This window comes from Anopheles bellator, chromosome 2, assembly GCF_943735745.2.
Source record: "Anopheles bellator chromosome 2, idAnoBellAS_SP24_06.2, whole genome shotgun sequence".
Taxonomy (NCBI): domain Eukaryota; kingdom Metazoa; phylum Arthropoda; class Insecta; order Diptera; family Culicidae; genus Anopheles; species Anopheles bellator.
Window position 1 is genome coordinate 42,517,673 of NC_071286.1, and position 17,540 is coordinate 42,535,212.

At 50.3% G+C, this 17,540-nt stretch overlaps 1 protein-coding gene across 1 annotated transcript; it reads left to right on the forward strand.

The window, feature by feature from the left end:
* The first annotated feature begins 1,344 nt into the window (after positions 1-1,344).
* On the forward strand, positions 1,345-17,201 carry LOC131207569 (myogenic-determination protein). The gene is made up of 5 exons (XM_058200186.1): positions 1,345-1,965; positions 3,173-3,295; positions 3,383-3,463; positions 16,242-16,320; positions 16,780-17,201. Exons 1-5 carry the CDS (start codon positions 1,345-1,347, stop codon positions 17,199-17,201), a joined length of 1,326 nt encoding a protein of 441 aa, XP_058056169.1.
* The last annotated feature ends 339 nt before the right edge of the window (positions 17,202-17,540 follow it).

Sequence of the window (17,540 nt, forward strand, 5' to 3'; positions counted from 1 at the left end):
TTCCCCCAGGTTGAGACCTGTCCATTGCACTTCGGATGGGTTGACCCCTGCGATTATCCCTCATGTGGATAACTCGTGTGCGCAATTTTTGGTAGCCGGGAAGTGCGTCCGCGCACATCCCGTCAACATACATTACAAGTGACTCCGAGAGAAGTAGCTCATCTGGCAACGAAGCGATGTAAATAGCTCCTTATAAATCCTTATTCGATCCCCTGATCCTTATTCGATTTGTGACTCTAGATTTGCTTCAGATATTCAATTAACAATAATTTCAATAATTCGTGGCTCGCAAGGTTTATCATATTCGCATTAGTTTCCTCCCTCTTAAAATCTTTAAGAAGAAGCGAAACGGTAAACACGAAACGTTTGACAACGCTTCGATTTCGATCGACGAAGCGCCTGAATGTAGGTTTCCCGAGTGCTACCCTATTTCCGGGCAGCCGATGAAATTTTCCGAAGTACGCTGCCAACGAGGGAACCTTTGAGAGATTTTCACGGAGGGCGGAGTCCTCTCAGTACGTGCCGCTGCTGTGCTATCTCCCTATGGTTGTCTCTTTTCTTTGAATTTTCCGATCACGGCGTCGCCATTGACGTTGCGCCATGTCCTTTAGGTGGAAAAATAAACTGAACATGGCCGTTGCATGAGAAGTGCCAGCTAAAAACAATTGTTTTTCTTGTCCTCTTGCCTACGACACTAATGATAAGACCACCGAAAAGACTTTGGAACGCACATTGTCAGTTTGACTCTATTCCAAAGTAAACGGCTGTGAAGCAACCATATCCTGCCAATCGACACCACGTCCTGCCTCAAGGGACATCCTTTCCGAAGCGGTTGTAAGGTTGGTCGGTTACGTTTCCGGTCGTGTGTAGGCCCTCGAATTACACGCGAGATCCTGCCCGCCGATGAGCAGCAGCAGTTGTCTCATTTCCACGGCCGGGAAAAAACGCATCTCAGAACAGCACCAGAGGCGCCGAGGAAAATTAGATGCTTGAGTGTTTTCTTTTCGTTTTTTTCGTGTGTTTATTTGGTTCGGGGTTTCAATCTTATTTCGGGCCGTGTCGTCTATGCGCACGCAGCGACCGTGCGTTGCGTGTATGTCGCTTTCCCGGGTGTCAGCGCGAAAGAGCGATCAGTACGATCGTGCTTTCCACCGGCGACGGTATCTTTCCACCGCGAGCGACGTGCTGAAGTCGTCGAGCAATGCCGTCTGTTCTGAGTGTGCCGTTCTCGGGTTAGTGGCTCTGGTTTGGTGACTAGCGCTCCTCACGGCTGCCGCGGAAGGCGACCGAAAGGAAGTTTCAGAGGAAGTGCTGTGCAGTGCATCGTAGTGTCCTTCCTTCGGTATGACCAAGTTCAACAGAAACCTTTGCCGGAAGGCGTCCATGAAGCCCGAGCTCAGTGGCGGCTACAAGCAGGGGTACGAGGTTGACCACCACCGTCCCTTTGGTGGCATGATGCAAACCGGTGCCGGTGCGGGAGGTGTTGGTGGTGCGTCCATTTTTGCGTTAAACGGGAAAACGGCCGCCGGCGGTCCCATGGCGGAAAATTGTGGAAACATCGGTAGTGCACATACTGGGTTACCTTCGGCACACAAAAATACCATCCACACTATGAATGGTGGCGCTCCCCTAGTGCATGCCGGTGGTGGATCCGGTAGTTGTGGTGGGGTGCTTAGAAAAGATGACGGTGTGGATGGTGGTGGATACGTACGCGATCTGAGTGCCGAGCAGAAGCTGAAACTGAACATCCAACAGCTCCACATCCGACAGCGGCAGCTTCAGCTGAACGATTACGACGACAACAGTCTCAGCTCGGAGGAACATGTCCTGGCACCGGCTTCCGGTTGCATGGCCAGCCCGAACCGGCCCTGCCTGACGTGGGCCTGTAAGGCGTGCAAAAAAAAGAGCGTGGCCGTTGATCGCCGGAAAGCGGCCACCCTGCGCGAGAGACGTCGATTGCGGAAGGTTAGTGTTGGGTGTACGCAGCTGAGAAGTGAGACCCACGGCGAATGCACTAATGGCGCGTGGCACTTTCGACGGTGCACGATGTGTAGTAGTTGACGAAAAACATAATACAAAGCTTCAATTTGGGGGACCAACAACCCTGCACTTAAAAGCACAACGATGCAGAAAACAACAATGATCAACATGGACACTGATGCAGGCCAAGACCGCCCGGTGGTTGCAACCGGATAAGAAGAAGAGGAATGATGATGGAAAGCATGGAACTTACGAGGTTACCCAGCACCCAGCACGATCGTCCATTCGCCATTGATCCTCCTAAACCTTAAATCAGATACTGCAAAGGATTATTTAGTTGAGTTGAGACTTCCAATAGATATTCCGCCTCCAAAGCGAAATTCTCATGAAACCTTCAAGCAACAATTTGATAATAAACACTTGCACTTTGAAACCCCCTCGGTATTCTGCGGTCAAATGTACACCAGACACTGGGTTTTTCTTGTTGCACTGTTTTGTCCTTTGAAATGTTTTCTATCCTTTTTTTCCTCTCTAGGCCAACTTGATGCGAAGCAAAAAAGAACTATAATTCACATCGAAACCTTTTTACTTTGAGTAACTTTTTCCACACACTTATGTTATCGCTCCAATGTCGTGGTCAACGGTTCAGGGAAGGAAAACCTCACGGTGCTTTATTATATTTATTTGTTTCATCGGTAAACACGCTCAATGCTGGATTATCAGCTGGACGCGTCAACAATTGTGTTCAACTGCAACACACAGTGTGACATGAGACTTTCGAGGTCAAAGCATTATCTGTTGCGATGTCCGCTTCGAATTTACACTTTCTACATCTTGGAATTAAAGTATCCTGGAAGATTTCGTAAATCCCCGTTTTGTTGTTCGAAAAACCGGTAAAAGTTTTTATGCGATTTCGTACATCGGTCCGTCAGGTCTGCGCCTGAAATCATGAAACACTGACTGACTAGCTGTCAAATCATACGAATAAGTGCATGGTGTGTGACAGACCATTTGGCTGGATTGTAGTAGACCGGTCGGGTCGTTAGCGTTCTGTTGGCCGCTATACGCCTTCAGTTTTTTATCGTAGAGAATAAACTTCGATCGTCCGATTTTCTTGGCGTGTACCTCTTTCGAATCAGGATCTTACAAAGCGTCATCGTCCAATCGTAATGTAATGCAACCGATGTTTCAGGTCAACGAGGCGTTCGAGGTGCTGAAGCGTCGAACTAGCACGAACCCGAACCAACGGCTACCCAAGGTTGAGATCCTGCGGAATGCGATCGAATACATCGATAGTCTCCAGGCTCTGCTCGAGGTTAGTAACCATCGGTCGCGGCCTTCTTGGACACCTCCACAAGAGATGGATTTGGAACAGAAATATAGAGAAACCCGTTTTCCACAGGAATCGCCACCCGTACGTCGAAGTCCCGACAGGATGGCCGAGGGCAGCAATTCCATTCTGTCAACACCCCAGGATTACGTGGTAAGTAGCGCGGAGTAGGCCAGGGGCCAGACCGCACGGGAACAACGTCCTCCGCACGGTCCGTCACGTATCACGGCACTCTCTGGTAGCGGTGACTAATTAACGCCCATAAAACTGCTTGTCATCTATCGCTTCACACCTTCGGCAGCATAGCGCCCATCATGGCCCATCGCCTAACGCCTTGTTCGGCCGAGGCAACACTGCATCACTTGTTGCTCTCGCCTCGAGAAACGATTCCGGCGGCAGTTTTTTTTTTGGTCGCTTCGCTCTACACATTGCCACATAACGTGGCCACAGGATGTGTGTCCTTCGGGGTGATGGAAATTTATTGTGATTTAATTGTTTGTTGATAAACATACCGATTGCCATATGGGCGGATGATGATGGCGGATTTTCCTCCCTGACCCCGCTCATCCCGCCACGTTGCCTTGGCGTTGGGCCCGCCCGTGTTGATCGCTGAAGAACCACTTTTTTTGGTTAAGCTCGTTTTCCGTTCTCTGCGAAGGTCTCTCGACCGGTGCCGGTGCCACTGGAGGAGGCAAAAGATTAATGGTCGCCGCCGAACGGACTACCGATTTCATTAATAGTTTCGGTGAGTGTGCGTCGTTGCGTTGTTCACTTTGTAACACTCGCCTCGTCTCCGTCGGCGAAAGATTCGCATGGCGCACATGGTGACATCGCGCGCATTTTGCGCCAGAGTCTGTCAGGATCGCACAGGAAGTGCGATCGTTCTCCGGGCCACACGGAGCCATGTTATGGGTGGCCGACCAGAAAGATTAATACCCGGCTGCCGGCTGCCAGCTGAAGCCGGGGTGGGGCGTGCGGGGAGCGAAATTCCGATTGCTTTTCACCGAACAGGGACGAAGCTGAGCTCACGTGCCCCCATAAGGTTCAACTGACACCAACTGTCAGCCGTTTCTGGCCGGTGACGTGATATTGCGTTGAAAACATAATTAGTTCCATTGCTTGAAACTGCCGCGAGCCGGTTGGGGGACGCAGCTCGGTGGATCTACCGGCTAGAGGTGGCTGCGAATGTTAGGTTAGGTTGCTGCAGTATCCCAAGAATTTGCTTTTATGTAAAATTCTTGCAAATAACTTTAATCGTTTAAGCTCCGTTTTTGTTGGTACGTTTTGGTGCCTTATCTTTAGCGGCTTCGTGAAAGTCTGTGTTAATGTCCATTCACAGTAAGTCCAATCATTGGTCAGTGCGTGCGACGTCGTTAGTAATGATTTACCGAGCATGCCCAATTGGAATCCAGAAATTCAGGAAGTTAATATCTTTGACCTGATCCACGAAGCAGAGAAATCTGGAGACTTCATGTACCGTACATTTAGTACTTGTGCCATGGGGTACTCCTGACAAATCCCGTTTCTAAAAATATCACTTAAATTAATCAATTTTAGCAACATTTTGCGCTCTCTCTAAATCTTCAATATATTTGTACGAACTTCTCTGACTCTGACTGGCACAAAACCTGCAGTAGAAGCAAACATCGTCGGGAACCATGGCAGGGTTACGGTGGACTCGGCTCCTCGGTCATCTGGCTAGTATCAGAAATGGAGATGATCTCCAGAAGCGTACTCGGCAGAAATCTGTAGCCTGGTGGTGGTGAAAAATAGCCAATCATCTATTTCCCTTCTAGTCATAATATGTCAAACTGTCACGACAAATGTCAGCAACCGGTAGCAGCACAATTAGACCACCCGAAGAAGAAGATATTATTATCGCGTACGCAACGCGAGGGCCGCGACCGGAAAACGCGACGCCCGAACGTGCCGCTCGCGGCGGAGCGGACCAGAGCGCTACCGGGTTCGATTCGGGTTCTGTGTGTCACCGTCGGCCTGTCTAGCATCGGGGCGGCCGAGCCTATGGCCGAGCATTCCAGCTCTTCCCTGCGTAGCGTTTAACACGGTGCGGTGCAACGACAAACAAACCGCACACGTCGTGTCGTCGGAACGGCCTCGGCGTTGGCGGTTTCGGTGGCCCTTGACTAGCGGGTAATCGAATCACAGCCAGAACAGCTGGAGCGGGATCCGCGCCGCATTTTGACAGACAGCCCGACGTCGCCACGCCGACAGGGCGCGCCGCTCAGATTCGTTCATTTCACGGCTCGACAACTTCATTCTCCGCGATCCTTGCCGCGGATTCTTTCGGGGGCTTTCGGTTCACGGAGCACGTTGTTGATGATGTTAATCCTTCAAATTCGGGCCGGCCCCGTACAGGAAACGATCGATCACAATTAAGAAGCAATTTCCGATCACGGACCACTCGGGACCCCGGTATTGAGCGTGATCTGATTGCGGGTGGCTGAGGATCGAGAACAGATCACATCATCCGAGCTGTCAAACGCGTCATACGCGGAGTCCGCAGCCGCCGAGTGTTTAATTTTGGAACTTCACCTTGGTGCGTGTGTGGTGGGCACCACTTTGCGCCTCTCTTTGCTTGGTGGCGCACGGTACATACATCGTTTTTAATGAGATTTAATTGCATGTTTCGATAAATTTGTCTTCCCCCTCCCGCGGGCCCCCCTCATCGTGCCGCGCCGGTCCGCTCCAGACCGCACACTTGCAGATTGCGGATCACCGGTGCGCAGCGGCGTGTCTTTTTTGGCATCAGGTTCGTTTTCAGTTTTTTTTTCGGACTGGGCCAACGACAACGTCGCCTGGCCGCCGGTGGGACGCGCGTGCACGAAGAACACGACCCGCGTGCCGCCGGACCGTGCGGCGTGTTTTCGTCGCCCGACACGGCGGCCGAATAAACGAGCTGGGTGATATTTTTTGATCTGTTCGCTTAATCTTCTGACGGTCGTAAAGTTGTGGCATGACGAAAAATTCTACGGAAACAAGAAAAATGACAGCACCCAGCCGGCAGCAGGGTCCTTTAGCATCCCCACACAGACGAGATGGTTGCAACACCGTTACTCTAAGATGCACGGCCACTTACCGGCACTCCGAGAGTTCCCCGATTCGGCCCCGATCTGAAATTTGAAACAAAATCATTCCAAACGGCTTACGGACGAACCTTGTACGGTGCAGTCGTTTCGTTTGAAATTCGGAAACAAACCACCGTGGGGGCCTGGGGCAGGTTTGTCGTGTAGTGTATCGGATGTACGACACGATGTTGGCATTCTGCGTAGGGAAAGGTGCTGTCTTTTTAGCACGGCAACAGAGACACAAATATGGCGAGCTACCGTCTTCTAGTCCCATGTGCCCATTGAGGCTGATCGATAGTAAACGACCACTTTGAATCCTAATTGGTAAAATCGTTCGTTGTGAAGCACAAAAACCGGTTGCCAATGTCGGGTCCGAACCGAGGCTAAGGTTGCTTGCCAGCCAATTAATCAATGGGCGAAATCTAAGTCTTGTCCTTCAACGAGCGTTCAAATCCATTGATCGAGGAAGGAACCGTAACTCTTCCTGTGCCCCCGATGTCAACGATGGAATGTGAATCTGCGCATTCCTCGGTTCACGCTGTTTCCGACCTTTCTGCCCGCTTCCCGGCTTCGTCCCAGGACCTCTCGACTTAGGAGTTGTGGTTGCGGTCCCGGCGGGGTACCCACGCTGTTGACATTCCTGTCAAGGTCAACCGAATTCCTCGACCCTTTCACTGTTCCGGTCCCGCGGTCCGACTACTCTGTATCGACTGTCGGCCGATGAAAAGTGGCCCAACGTTTGTTACCGCGCGTTTGATGTGTCTCAGATGTGCAAGCCACAGCAGCCAGCGGCAGAGTGATCTTGAAGTGAGCCATGCTGCCGATGTTCGTGTGGGTCCAAAAATAATCCAAAAAATGGACGCGCTGCAAACAAATATCGGTCTCATCCTTGGTTTTACTCTGGTCCTTTCATCTCCACTGTCGCCACCAGCGTCGCTCCGAATGTTCCTTGTTCGAGTGTCTGGTGTTGGAAACTTCACTTCAGAGCCGCGCGAGGTCCCGCCCGGTGTCGTCGTCGGAAGGCCGTCAGCTTTCATTAGAGAACAATTCTACGATCGTGCACGCATTTTTCTTCCCCGGGCCCACCCCGGGTTCGGTATTTTAAATCGGTTGTTTGGCTGTTCGGGCGATGGGTCAAATTAATTTGCCTTGACAGTCACGGCGGCCACGATCCGTTTGCCGGCGTGCACTTGTGCTGCGACTGATTGGCCCGACACCAACCTACGATCAAGCCGAAACAAATGAGTCAGCTTAACCGAGGAAATCCGGCAGATTATGGGAGTTCGTGGGAACTAATCACACTTTAAGTCACGCTTAATTTTTGGTCATTTTCTAAGCGTAAGCGACTAGTTATGTCTACATCAGAAGTTTTTAACGCAATTAGTTGCGCTAAGCTACTTGAGCTACGCTTCCGGCCTAGTAGTCCCGGTTAACCAATTAGAACGGGCAGCGATCGTACGTTACTGGCGCGGGTCTTTATCAGCAGGACTTCATTTCAGCTATTCGAATTTATTTCTCGCAACTCCAGAGCAAGATCAGGAACTCAGTTGTGATCCGCATATTTTTAGAAGTTGTAGAAGTAGTTCGCTTCGCTGGGTTCGTCCGCACGAATCCGCCGGCACTTCCAAACCGTTTGACGTGAGTGGGAAATCACAGAAACCCTGCTAAAGGGCCTCAGGACCCATCACCGCCCGGTGGCTTTTGCCTGTGCTGCAGCTGGGATTAATTAAAACCTACCGACCGGGGGCCGGGGGAACCTCCTGGCCACCTAATGAGTATGTGCTAATTGCGCGCACAACCGTCGCCCTTCGAGCGAGATGACCTAGGGTCTGGGGCTTGGGAATGGCAATTTTTCACAAAAGCCGCCCCGAGGATCTCTTTCGCCACTCCGAACGTCAGGATAGGTGCTAAAGTTCATTACCGTTGAGTGAGCCGAGCGCCACGCCGTGCAACCTTTTTGAATGAACGAACCTTGCGGCCTAGCGGCCGGACCTGCTGCTCACGTCACCAATCCGTCGGCTGCGCCTGGGACTTGCGCGTTTGCGGATTCGGATGGCTTTGATTAATTAGTGAATTAGACCTATACTAAGTGCAATTAATTAGTTCCCCTGACGCTGCGGGTGCTGTGAGGTATCAAACGAAGGTGTCACCAGAAAAACGCGAGTGAGATCTTCGGCCATGCGTGCGACCAAGCTGCCGCGCAAGCTATCGGGCGCGGCGTCGGCATCCGGGGCCTCTTATCTGACAACTCGCGTGACGGTGACAGCAGGCGTGGTGTGGCCCGCGAGGAACTGGAGCGTAGTGTTTGCGTGGCGACCAAACACTTTTTGGGGGTAAAAAGGAGGTAGCTGCTGGTCATCGCACATGAGTCGATCCTGCGCATTTCCCGCGCAGTGCCAGCTACTCAACGGAATTTAAATTAAGATGTTTTCCATTACCCTAGACGACTCGATCGCTTGCAGATTAGGAATGGGCCGAACGGCTCGGAATGTTTGGCGAGCGCCCGAATGCCGCACCGAATGCGTGGTCACTCCATTAATCCAGTGATCGCCGTCGCTGGCACTTAAATTGGATGTTCCGGTGGAGTGTAATGCAATATTTGCTATTTAATAGCGCATTACTCGCGCACCGCGCACCAATGTTTGATGTTGCCACGGTGTGCCAAAAGCCGAGACCCCAATTTCTTCTTCCGACATTCCCGAGTTGGATCGTGGCGCGTTTTTTGATGGCCCAAAACGACATGCACCATCAAATGCCAGTCAGTCAGTTCAGGTTGATTTACACATTTCGTGACATCCCCAAACTGCAACGTTTCAAGGCGCGTGCGTGCAGACAACGCACGGATTAGCCGAGCATTGGCGAAATATTTAAAAACATTCAGCAGAGCCCCCGTTTTTAATGGCCACTGATACCCGATATTTCTGATACGGCGCGGTCTCACCTCGACACTTCAAACCTGTCCAGAAATAACTTTACGATCGGCACCGCAGCGCGTAAAACTCTTAATTCCGGTGGCCAGCAGTAGGAAGCAAGTAGCAAAGGCCATAAAACAACCGCACAAACCGCCGCAAAGCGCAAAGAAAGGACAGTGCCGCAGGGTGCATGATTAACAAATTATGATCTAATTAACAGGGATTAATCATTCGGCCGCGCGACGAGTTTCTTTTGATCTGTTTGACTTTTTGGCACACATTAAAAAACAAGGCGGGAATGAGAGACAGAGAGGATGTTGCGCGTGGGAGCTGAGCTAGGACCTTGCTGGGCAGCAGGATGCTCTTTTTAACGACAACAGAGGAAAGCACGCACCACGGTTCTGGCCACGTTGTTTTTTGTTTTCCTCACAGGCTTTTAACAGGGTCGTGCCGTTAGACGGCCACCGTTCGGTGCGTAGCGGCAGTGAGTCACTTTTTTAATCCACCCCATCCCGAGGGGGGCCCAGCAGTTTATGGTCTACAATCGTTGAAAGCTATTCTACGGTTTCGCCCACTAGTCTGCCGGGGGCCATGTCCGCACACTTTACGACCGATCAGTCGGTTTCGGCCCCGCAGAGCAATAGATAATTTTTGGTGTAATAAATTTTCACCACCCTCCACTGGGTGGGCCCACACCCTCAGCTTTCCAGCCGATGCACATTTTTCTTGGTCTAGCGTTTAGTAGCACCGAATGCTATTACACACTTCTTTCCAGCAAAGGCGGCTCAGGTTGGGGCTTACAGGGATATAATATTGGGTCATTCTAAAACTCTCCGAACTTTTTGGTCACGCAAATGGACTTTAAAATGTCTGAAATTTCTGTAGCAATAAAAAAATTAAATCGCTGCAAAAGCGCTTCTGAGAAATGTGTGAAGTCAGATGCCGATACCGCTGTTAATTTGATACAATTTTACTACTTGTAGAGTGCAATCGACACACCAACGTATCATCAGTTTCAAAGAAGCTCACAGTTGAGGTGCCATATGAACTGATGCACAGAAATTGGATTACTCGGAATACCGTAACTGCAACGAGCAAAGGAGTTGTATTTCACAAATTGACGGAACTTGGTTGAGAAATTTTGATACATAACCCGGAACTTGCACCGTCTGTTTACTATTTGAGTCGGACGATGCCAAACCTTCTAAACGGTTCTTTTATAAATTGGAACTTTATTCGACATAAATGCTTGATTACATAAGAGTACAGAGATATTCCTCATTAGGATTGCAGCTATGTAATATGTCTAAGGTAGCAATATGATTGAAATGAAAATTTTTTGATTTAAATCTGTTTAAATTATATGTTATGCCAGGTGGCATTGAGTCACTTGATCCTACTTATAACTGATAACTAACAACATTTTACAACTAGTTAAGTTGAATGAACTTCAGATAATTAGCTCTCGAATTGTTGAGTGGAAAGAGTTCTTTGGTTTTCTCCAGTTCCGTTAAGGATCATATTCAAAATTTCTGATTCAGTCTGATTTGTATTGACTGGAAGTTAGTTTTGAAGCTCCACTTTAAACGGTAAAGAATTGACGAATAGCCGCTTGGCTTAGTTAGCTCATCCCCGATAAACCACCACAGAACCACGGAGACTCTTTATATTACCCAACTCTTGTCATAGTCATAGTCAGATAGTCATTTATGATGTAGGAACATTTTTTTAAGAGAAGTTCAATAAAAATTGTTCGTCTTTTCCGGTAAACGTTTGTGGTGCTCCGAGTATCCCTGGAACCTGCGGCAAGCTATCACGCGCTCGGTCACGTGGTCATAGGATCCACGCACATCCCTCACGGTTCCCTGGCGTCGATTTTTTCAAAGAACATCTCGTCCAATATTTTGGCCCCAAAAGCAAAACAATCAAACCGCTTCCGAGCAGTAAAGGTTATGATGGGATGGGAACATCATCAGCGCGGCACGTTCGTGGCTTAGCCGAGGCCAGAAAAGGAAGACGAAGCGAACCGTTTTGTCTAGCGCACGCACCCAACCTCGGGCTCAATCGAGTAAATAAAGAATTAAGAAGTTAAGACCGCTTATTTTTAAATGTCCACGCTCGGGCAGCAGCAACTAATCGCGCGCGGTGCCGAGTCGAGCCGGGCCGCGCTACCAATAACCGTAATTTCTCGATGAATTATTTTTTAATATTTCCTCCTGGATTAAGGCCGGCTGCCGCCGCTGCCCCCGCCGGTCCGCCCAGGCCGCCCCGACGGGTGCGCCGCCATTGCGCGACGGTGCGACAATGTTTTGGATCTGTCACGGAGAGTGAAAGTTTATGAATTCCGCCACCGTCTGCCCACGGCAAAGGGAAGGGCCCCTCGGAGACAGGAGACGTCGCCCGGGAAATCTCTCCCCTGGGCAATGGAAGGATGCGCGCGTCGGCAGCGCATAGGCCGGGCGAAAACAAAAAAAATGGGTATGAAAAATGACACCGTCTTCCGAAACGATCATCGTAAGTCTTCGGCTAAAAATGACATCTGATCGTTCGTTCACGGTCGCCCGGGATATAGAGCCGGGTCGGTTGGCCTCCGACGGCCGTGGTGGCATCTGGCGTGAAGTGGTGGCGTTAGCTACCTCCGAGGTGACTGATATGTGCCTTCTTAAAGTGCCAAGGGATGCACCCACTTAGCCACCCTGGTTAACTGCTGCGCCGGAATGGGAGCGATTGACACAGTCGTCACCTCGCAGCCAGCCAGCCAGCCAGCCATCATGGGAGCCGCCACGGAGGAGAGACACAGCCTCCGAAACACGCGGTGTCCCAAGTGGTGTTTGGCTCGTTTTGCTCTCTTTCTTAGGCACCGGATAGCGGTTGAAAGGGAGTCGGAAGAACGGCGATCCGGCACGGCCGGGGCCGGCGACGGCGTGGGATGTTCCCGGGGCGGGACCATCGAACACGATGCCGATACAAATAGCTGCCTGTCTAACGGATACATGATTTTGTAATATGTGACTCTAAATGCCATCCTAAATCTTACGTTAAGTGGTCCGTATTACAGTCGACACTCTTCGCGTATCGTTTGCGCACCCTCGGCCCCTCTCTCTCTCCCTCTCCGTGTGGCGGCAACATCGTCGAACCGTATCGGTTCGGGTGTATGGATTTCGCTCACCCACCGTTTTCACTATCGGCCGACGCTGACCGAGATCGGAAGCTGTAAACTGTGTCACCCGTCGTCCGACTCTACGCACTTAACCACGGAAAGTGCCGTAAAGAACACGACAACACGCCAAATGGCCTCGATGGTGAGTTGTAGAACCTCTCGACGCTGGCTAGAGTGGCTAGACGAGTTGCTCAGCCTGACAAGCGTTTTCCATTCTGCGTGCGTGCGTCGTCAAGGATTGAAGTTGCAGGATCCGACAACGATCTGTTAAGGCCGGGGACATGTCTCGACACTTGGCTGACATCTGCCCTAAAGTCAGTGTAGTTCTCCAAAAACCATAGGTCCCCGTTCTAGTGGCCTAGATAACCAATAACTAGCAAACCGGCCACTTGACAGTGTCAGGCGGTTCCATGCATTCCAAAACTTGAAGTTGATGCTGCAGCCTTCGTCAGAAACAACAACAACCAAATCGATAGAGCTTACCATACCTAGATGGCCAATTCATCTATTTGCCTAGTGGTTTTCCGATACGACGAAACAAAGCTACCATCTCGACTATTACGTTGTTGGGTGTCACTGTGATTTGTCGTTTTCCCTTTTCCAAAAAGATGTTGATCATCAGCCATTCCCAGCGGATCTGCTATATAATATTTTAGTGGCATTGCGACAAAAGATAAGACTTTTGCTTTCCAATTGCCATTGGCACTCCACCATACATCATTTGACAAGTGTCCGGATGATCTACAATAAGTTGGTGGGGTGATCATCTAGCAAGTTTGTTTATTAACTCAAAATCAACGGGCGTTAAGGCGACAACCTAGCGGAGTTTAAACTTGAAAAACTCCAGAACAGTTCTACAGGGTGGATTTTTTTTCATTTGGTTATAAAACAAAAATGGCTTAATATTTTTCGATGGTTGAACATTTATTTGAATGGTTTATTATTCGAATGGTACAATGTATAAAATACAATTTTGGTTGCAGAAAATTGCAGAAAAATTTCCACAGTGGTAGGTCTTCAACTCAAACGGTACGATATTTGAAAAGCATTGCATTGCATTTGGGCTCATTTCCTCCTCGGTTGGTTGACTGGTTCTTCGGCGAAATTGAAGCTGAGAACTTAGACGACATCCGGTTTCAACAGGACGGCGTTATCTGCCATACAGCGATAGCCACGATCGATCGCCCCATCTTCGAAAATCGAATAATTACCAGAAGTGGTGTTGTTAATTGGCCTCCAAGAAGCTAGAGCGATTTGACACTATTTGACTATTATCTTTGGAGATCGATGAAAGACAAATGTTACGCGAATAAACCACCAACAATTGAAGAGCTCAAGACCTACACTCAAATTCCTATAGCCTAGATAGGACCAGATACAATAGAAAATGTACTCAAAAATAGTTCGACCGAATGGGCTACTGCTAAGCCAGTGGTGGACATTTGGTTGAAATTGTTTTACATAAAAAATGACATTTCAAATCAAAGTTCCAGCATCGAAAAATATTAATCCGTTTCTGTTTTGTGGAACCAAATGGAAAAAAGTATCTTTCGTGGATTACCAGGGTTGTCCAAGCCAACATATTGGAATATAGTACCGACAATACAAACCCTAGAAACAAACCAAGGAACTGATCGGATCGACTCGCCAGTTGTATTACAAAATTGGGGAATCAATCAAAACTGAAAACCGCAAAGGCTAACGAATTTTATATGAATTAAATAAATAAATCGACGTGTCCAATACAAGTAATGACGTCAGCTGAGCTCAAGAGTGCGGTTGTCCAATCGTAAGCACTTTGCTCCTTTAGGGCATGTCGAACGAGCCCAATCCGATTGTAGCAACCCCCTTTTTCTGGTCTAATACTAGACTTTAGGACCAAAGAACCAGGCAACTCTTTCTGGAAAATGTGAAAAACTATGCCAATTGTTTTGGACATTCACCGTGTACTATCCCCCTAGTGGTTTCCTAGTCAATCATCGTGGGGCCAGCGGATCCTCAGATCGCGTCAACATAATCGTCCCCGAAAGCGCCCGTCCCCGTCCACCCAACGATGGAGGCAATCAGAACTGCGCTGTACGCGCAGCTTCTGTGCCCCAAGATCAATTTAGAAGCATTTAACGAGTCGTTCGCTCGTCTAGCCAGACCCGTTTCGTTCGGGTGCCGGCATTAGATGACATTTTTTCCCGGTATTTTCTCCCGCTCCTTTGGCCGCTACCTACCGCAATCGAGCGCTAAACTCCTCCGTCCTCCGAGCGCCCTCCGATCGTCCTCCGAGCGCCAGCGAGCCAGCCCGCCCGAGCCCGTACATAAATCGTCTATTTTATGCTGACAATTTTCGCACTCGGCGCACCCAGGCCGGGCCGGGGGCCTCAAATTGGAGTAAGGAAAATATAAAACACCGATGCAAAGTAATTGCATCGTAAATGCCAACTCGCTACGCGCAGAATGTACGCCACAGCGGCAGTGTGCGCAATAAATTTTTGCGCGCGTTAAAAACCCTCAGCCGCAGCCGGCAGTGGCCACGGCATAACATCGCGACGCCCTGTTCCCCGCTGTCATATGGGATCGTCCACTGGTCGTGATCGGCAAATAGTTTGATTCGTTCAAATTGCCAAATATATGCTCGATGGTGAAGGCCGTGTAGATCGGGACCGTTGCCGTTGTGTGGCCGATCATTGTTGATCATCATTGTTGATGGCGGCCGCCTCGTCGGTGGCGTCCCCGCGCGCGCGTTCGACGCGATCAAAAATAGAACGATCACCCCTGTGTCCCTGGCCGGGGCGGCGGTGAAGTAGTTTGTAAATTGTCGTGCATCATCGTGGCCCAAACGTGGGGACCCAACTCTTTCGCCCGGGACCCGAATCTCCCGGTCCACCCGGGCCCGTTGTTTGATGTTTCGGTAGGGGTTAAATGGCCCGGACGAGACGGAGAGAGAGAGAGGGAGAGAAGCGAACGGCGCTAGTCCCGTTCGTCTGCTAATACCCCTGACGATCGAGCGATCCCTTTTGCGACATCACGCATCCGAAACGCACGACACGTATCAGGCGGCCCACGGTGGGCCGCAAAGGATCGTCCGTCCGTCGCTAAGAGATATGGCGACGACTTCATTTTATTTTATTGCCGAGTGTCATCTTTTTTAATTGACGTTATAGAAACGTCGTAAACGCGGCCTTACGCTGCGCGCCCGGGGGATCACAAATGGCCGCGCCTGAAATCCCAGACCCGAGATCCCGACTGTGATGGGATTTCTTTGGAGTGCGCTCCGCTGACGTAGGGGAAGCTACGCCAGAATAACTTACACTAAATTAGGCATCACAAATGTCACTTGGTTGGTGTGCGTTGTTTGGAGGCGATCGCTACCGTTTGTCTGGCCGGTACCTTGGCTCCGTGGAATCTATTTTCGGGTTCACACATCCCCACAGAACCTCCACCGGGCCCAGCGTCGGCAGCGGCGGCGGGACTCAACCGAACGCAACACCCAGCATGTTGCTCAATGCAAGATTAGTGTCCTGTGCGATGGATCCGTGAATCAAATTCCCCAAAACTTCATTGACAGCGGACCCGCAGCAGCACGACAGTGATGACAGTTCCGGTCGCAAGGGTAGTCGCGCCCTCCAGAACAAATTGCCGCTATGTCTACAAGCTCATCTACCGGAACGCGGGCCCTGCTTGACCCAAAACCTGGGCCATTAGTTTTAATCGTCCGCCTAGTCCCAGCGCAAGTGGATGGCTACCAAATCGCTAACATGTCTCTGTTTCCGGTTTTCCAGAACTGCTGCTCCAACAGCTACCTCCGGGAACGTTTAGGCCAGCTAGGGAAGGACAACGATCGGTACTCTCCGCTGACAGGTAGGTAAAAGCATGGCGAACCCAAAGCGTGTACCCATCCTAGTGGTAGCTCCATAGCTGCCTTGCCTCGGTCCTGCGGGCGGTTGCGGAAAGCGGAAGGCGGCCGTCACGCATTATTGCCATTCTGTCTGGTGAAGGAAATGACGCCGCAAACGTAGCCGCAACCGAGTTGCAAATGAGAAAATTATGAATTCAACCGTACGTTGATTTATCATCTCTTGACCGCGGTGCCGATGCCGAGGCAGAGATTAAAGGTGGTTGAAAGTTTATATTTAAAACCGGATCATTCCCCGGTTTGCCGCTTGATAGTTTTCCGCTAAAAATATGCACATTTTCTTTTCTATGTTCCTCACTTCGGAGCTGCTAGTATCATAATTTGCACTTGGTAGTAAAACGAAGAGACAATAAATAATAAAACGGAATGTCCTGCGCTGGCCTTCTCTCTCTCGCCTTTCGCAGGATTCAACTCCACGGCGACATCCGGATCGGTGAACGGATCAAGCCTAGACTGCTTGAATCTGATCGTGCAGAGCATTAGCAACGCCCAGCAACCGCAGCATGCGCCGCTTGGGGCGCAAGTGTCCCCGCCGTGTCCACTAACTCCTGCCAGCACGTCGCCGACCAGCAGCAGTGGCCCATTGCAGGGCGGCGCACCGTCATTCGGCAGCCATGGATCTCATTTGCCGTTACACCAGCAGCACCAGTTGCAGTACAGTTCGTTCTCTTCGCCCTCCTCTACCACCTCTTCCTCTTCGTCGTCATCATCTTCGTCGTCGTCGTCCTCGGCGTCGTCCTCGCCGCTGACGGGTTCCCATCATCAGCTCAGCATCGGCACCCGACCGGTAACAGCCTTACCGAGCGCGTCCGTTTCATTACCGTAAAATGCCAAAGAGCGCCAGCCGGCCGCCGGCGGAACCCGTGGCCCAAGAACTCCCTAATTAATTGTACATACTTTTGTAACCGTAGGCCAGTTTCAACAATGGCAGCCCTGGCCCGTCCGCCATCGCGGTGGTGCCGCCGATGCTGAGTGGCGCGGAGTCTTGTATTTAAAAGCTATGAACGTGGTATTATTAGCATATCAGGTCTTATACAACTTAGATGTTAAATGGTAATAAATGTTCGAGTTTAAACATTGGAAGAGAACTCTGGTGGTGTTTTGTGGCGATTTTGGACGGATGCCAGGTGTACGAATTGCAACGCATGATTTGTGGCTGCGTGCA

Excerpts from the sequence above, each read along its gene's own strand:
- LOC131207569 (XM_058200186.1), top strand. The coding sequence starts at position 1,345 with ATGACCAAGTTCAACAGAAACCTTTGCCGGAAGGCGTCCATGAAGCCC. Across the intron at positions 3,464-16,241 it reads CAACACCCCAGGATTACGTG|AACTGCTGCTCCAACAGCTA; the intron begins GTAAGTAGCGCG and ends CCGGTTTTCCAG. Across the intron at positions 16,321-16,779 it reads TCGGTACTCTCCGCTGACAG|GATTCAACTCCACGGCGACA; the intron begins GTAGGTAAAAGC and ends CGCCTTTCGCAG.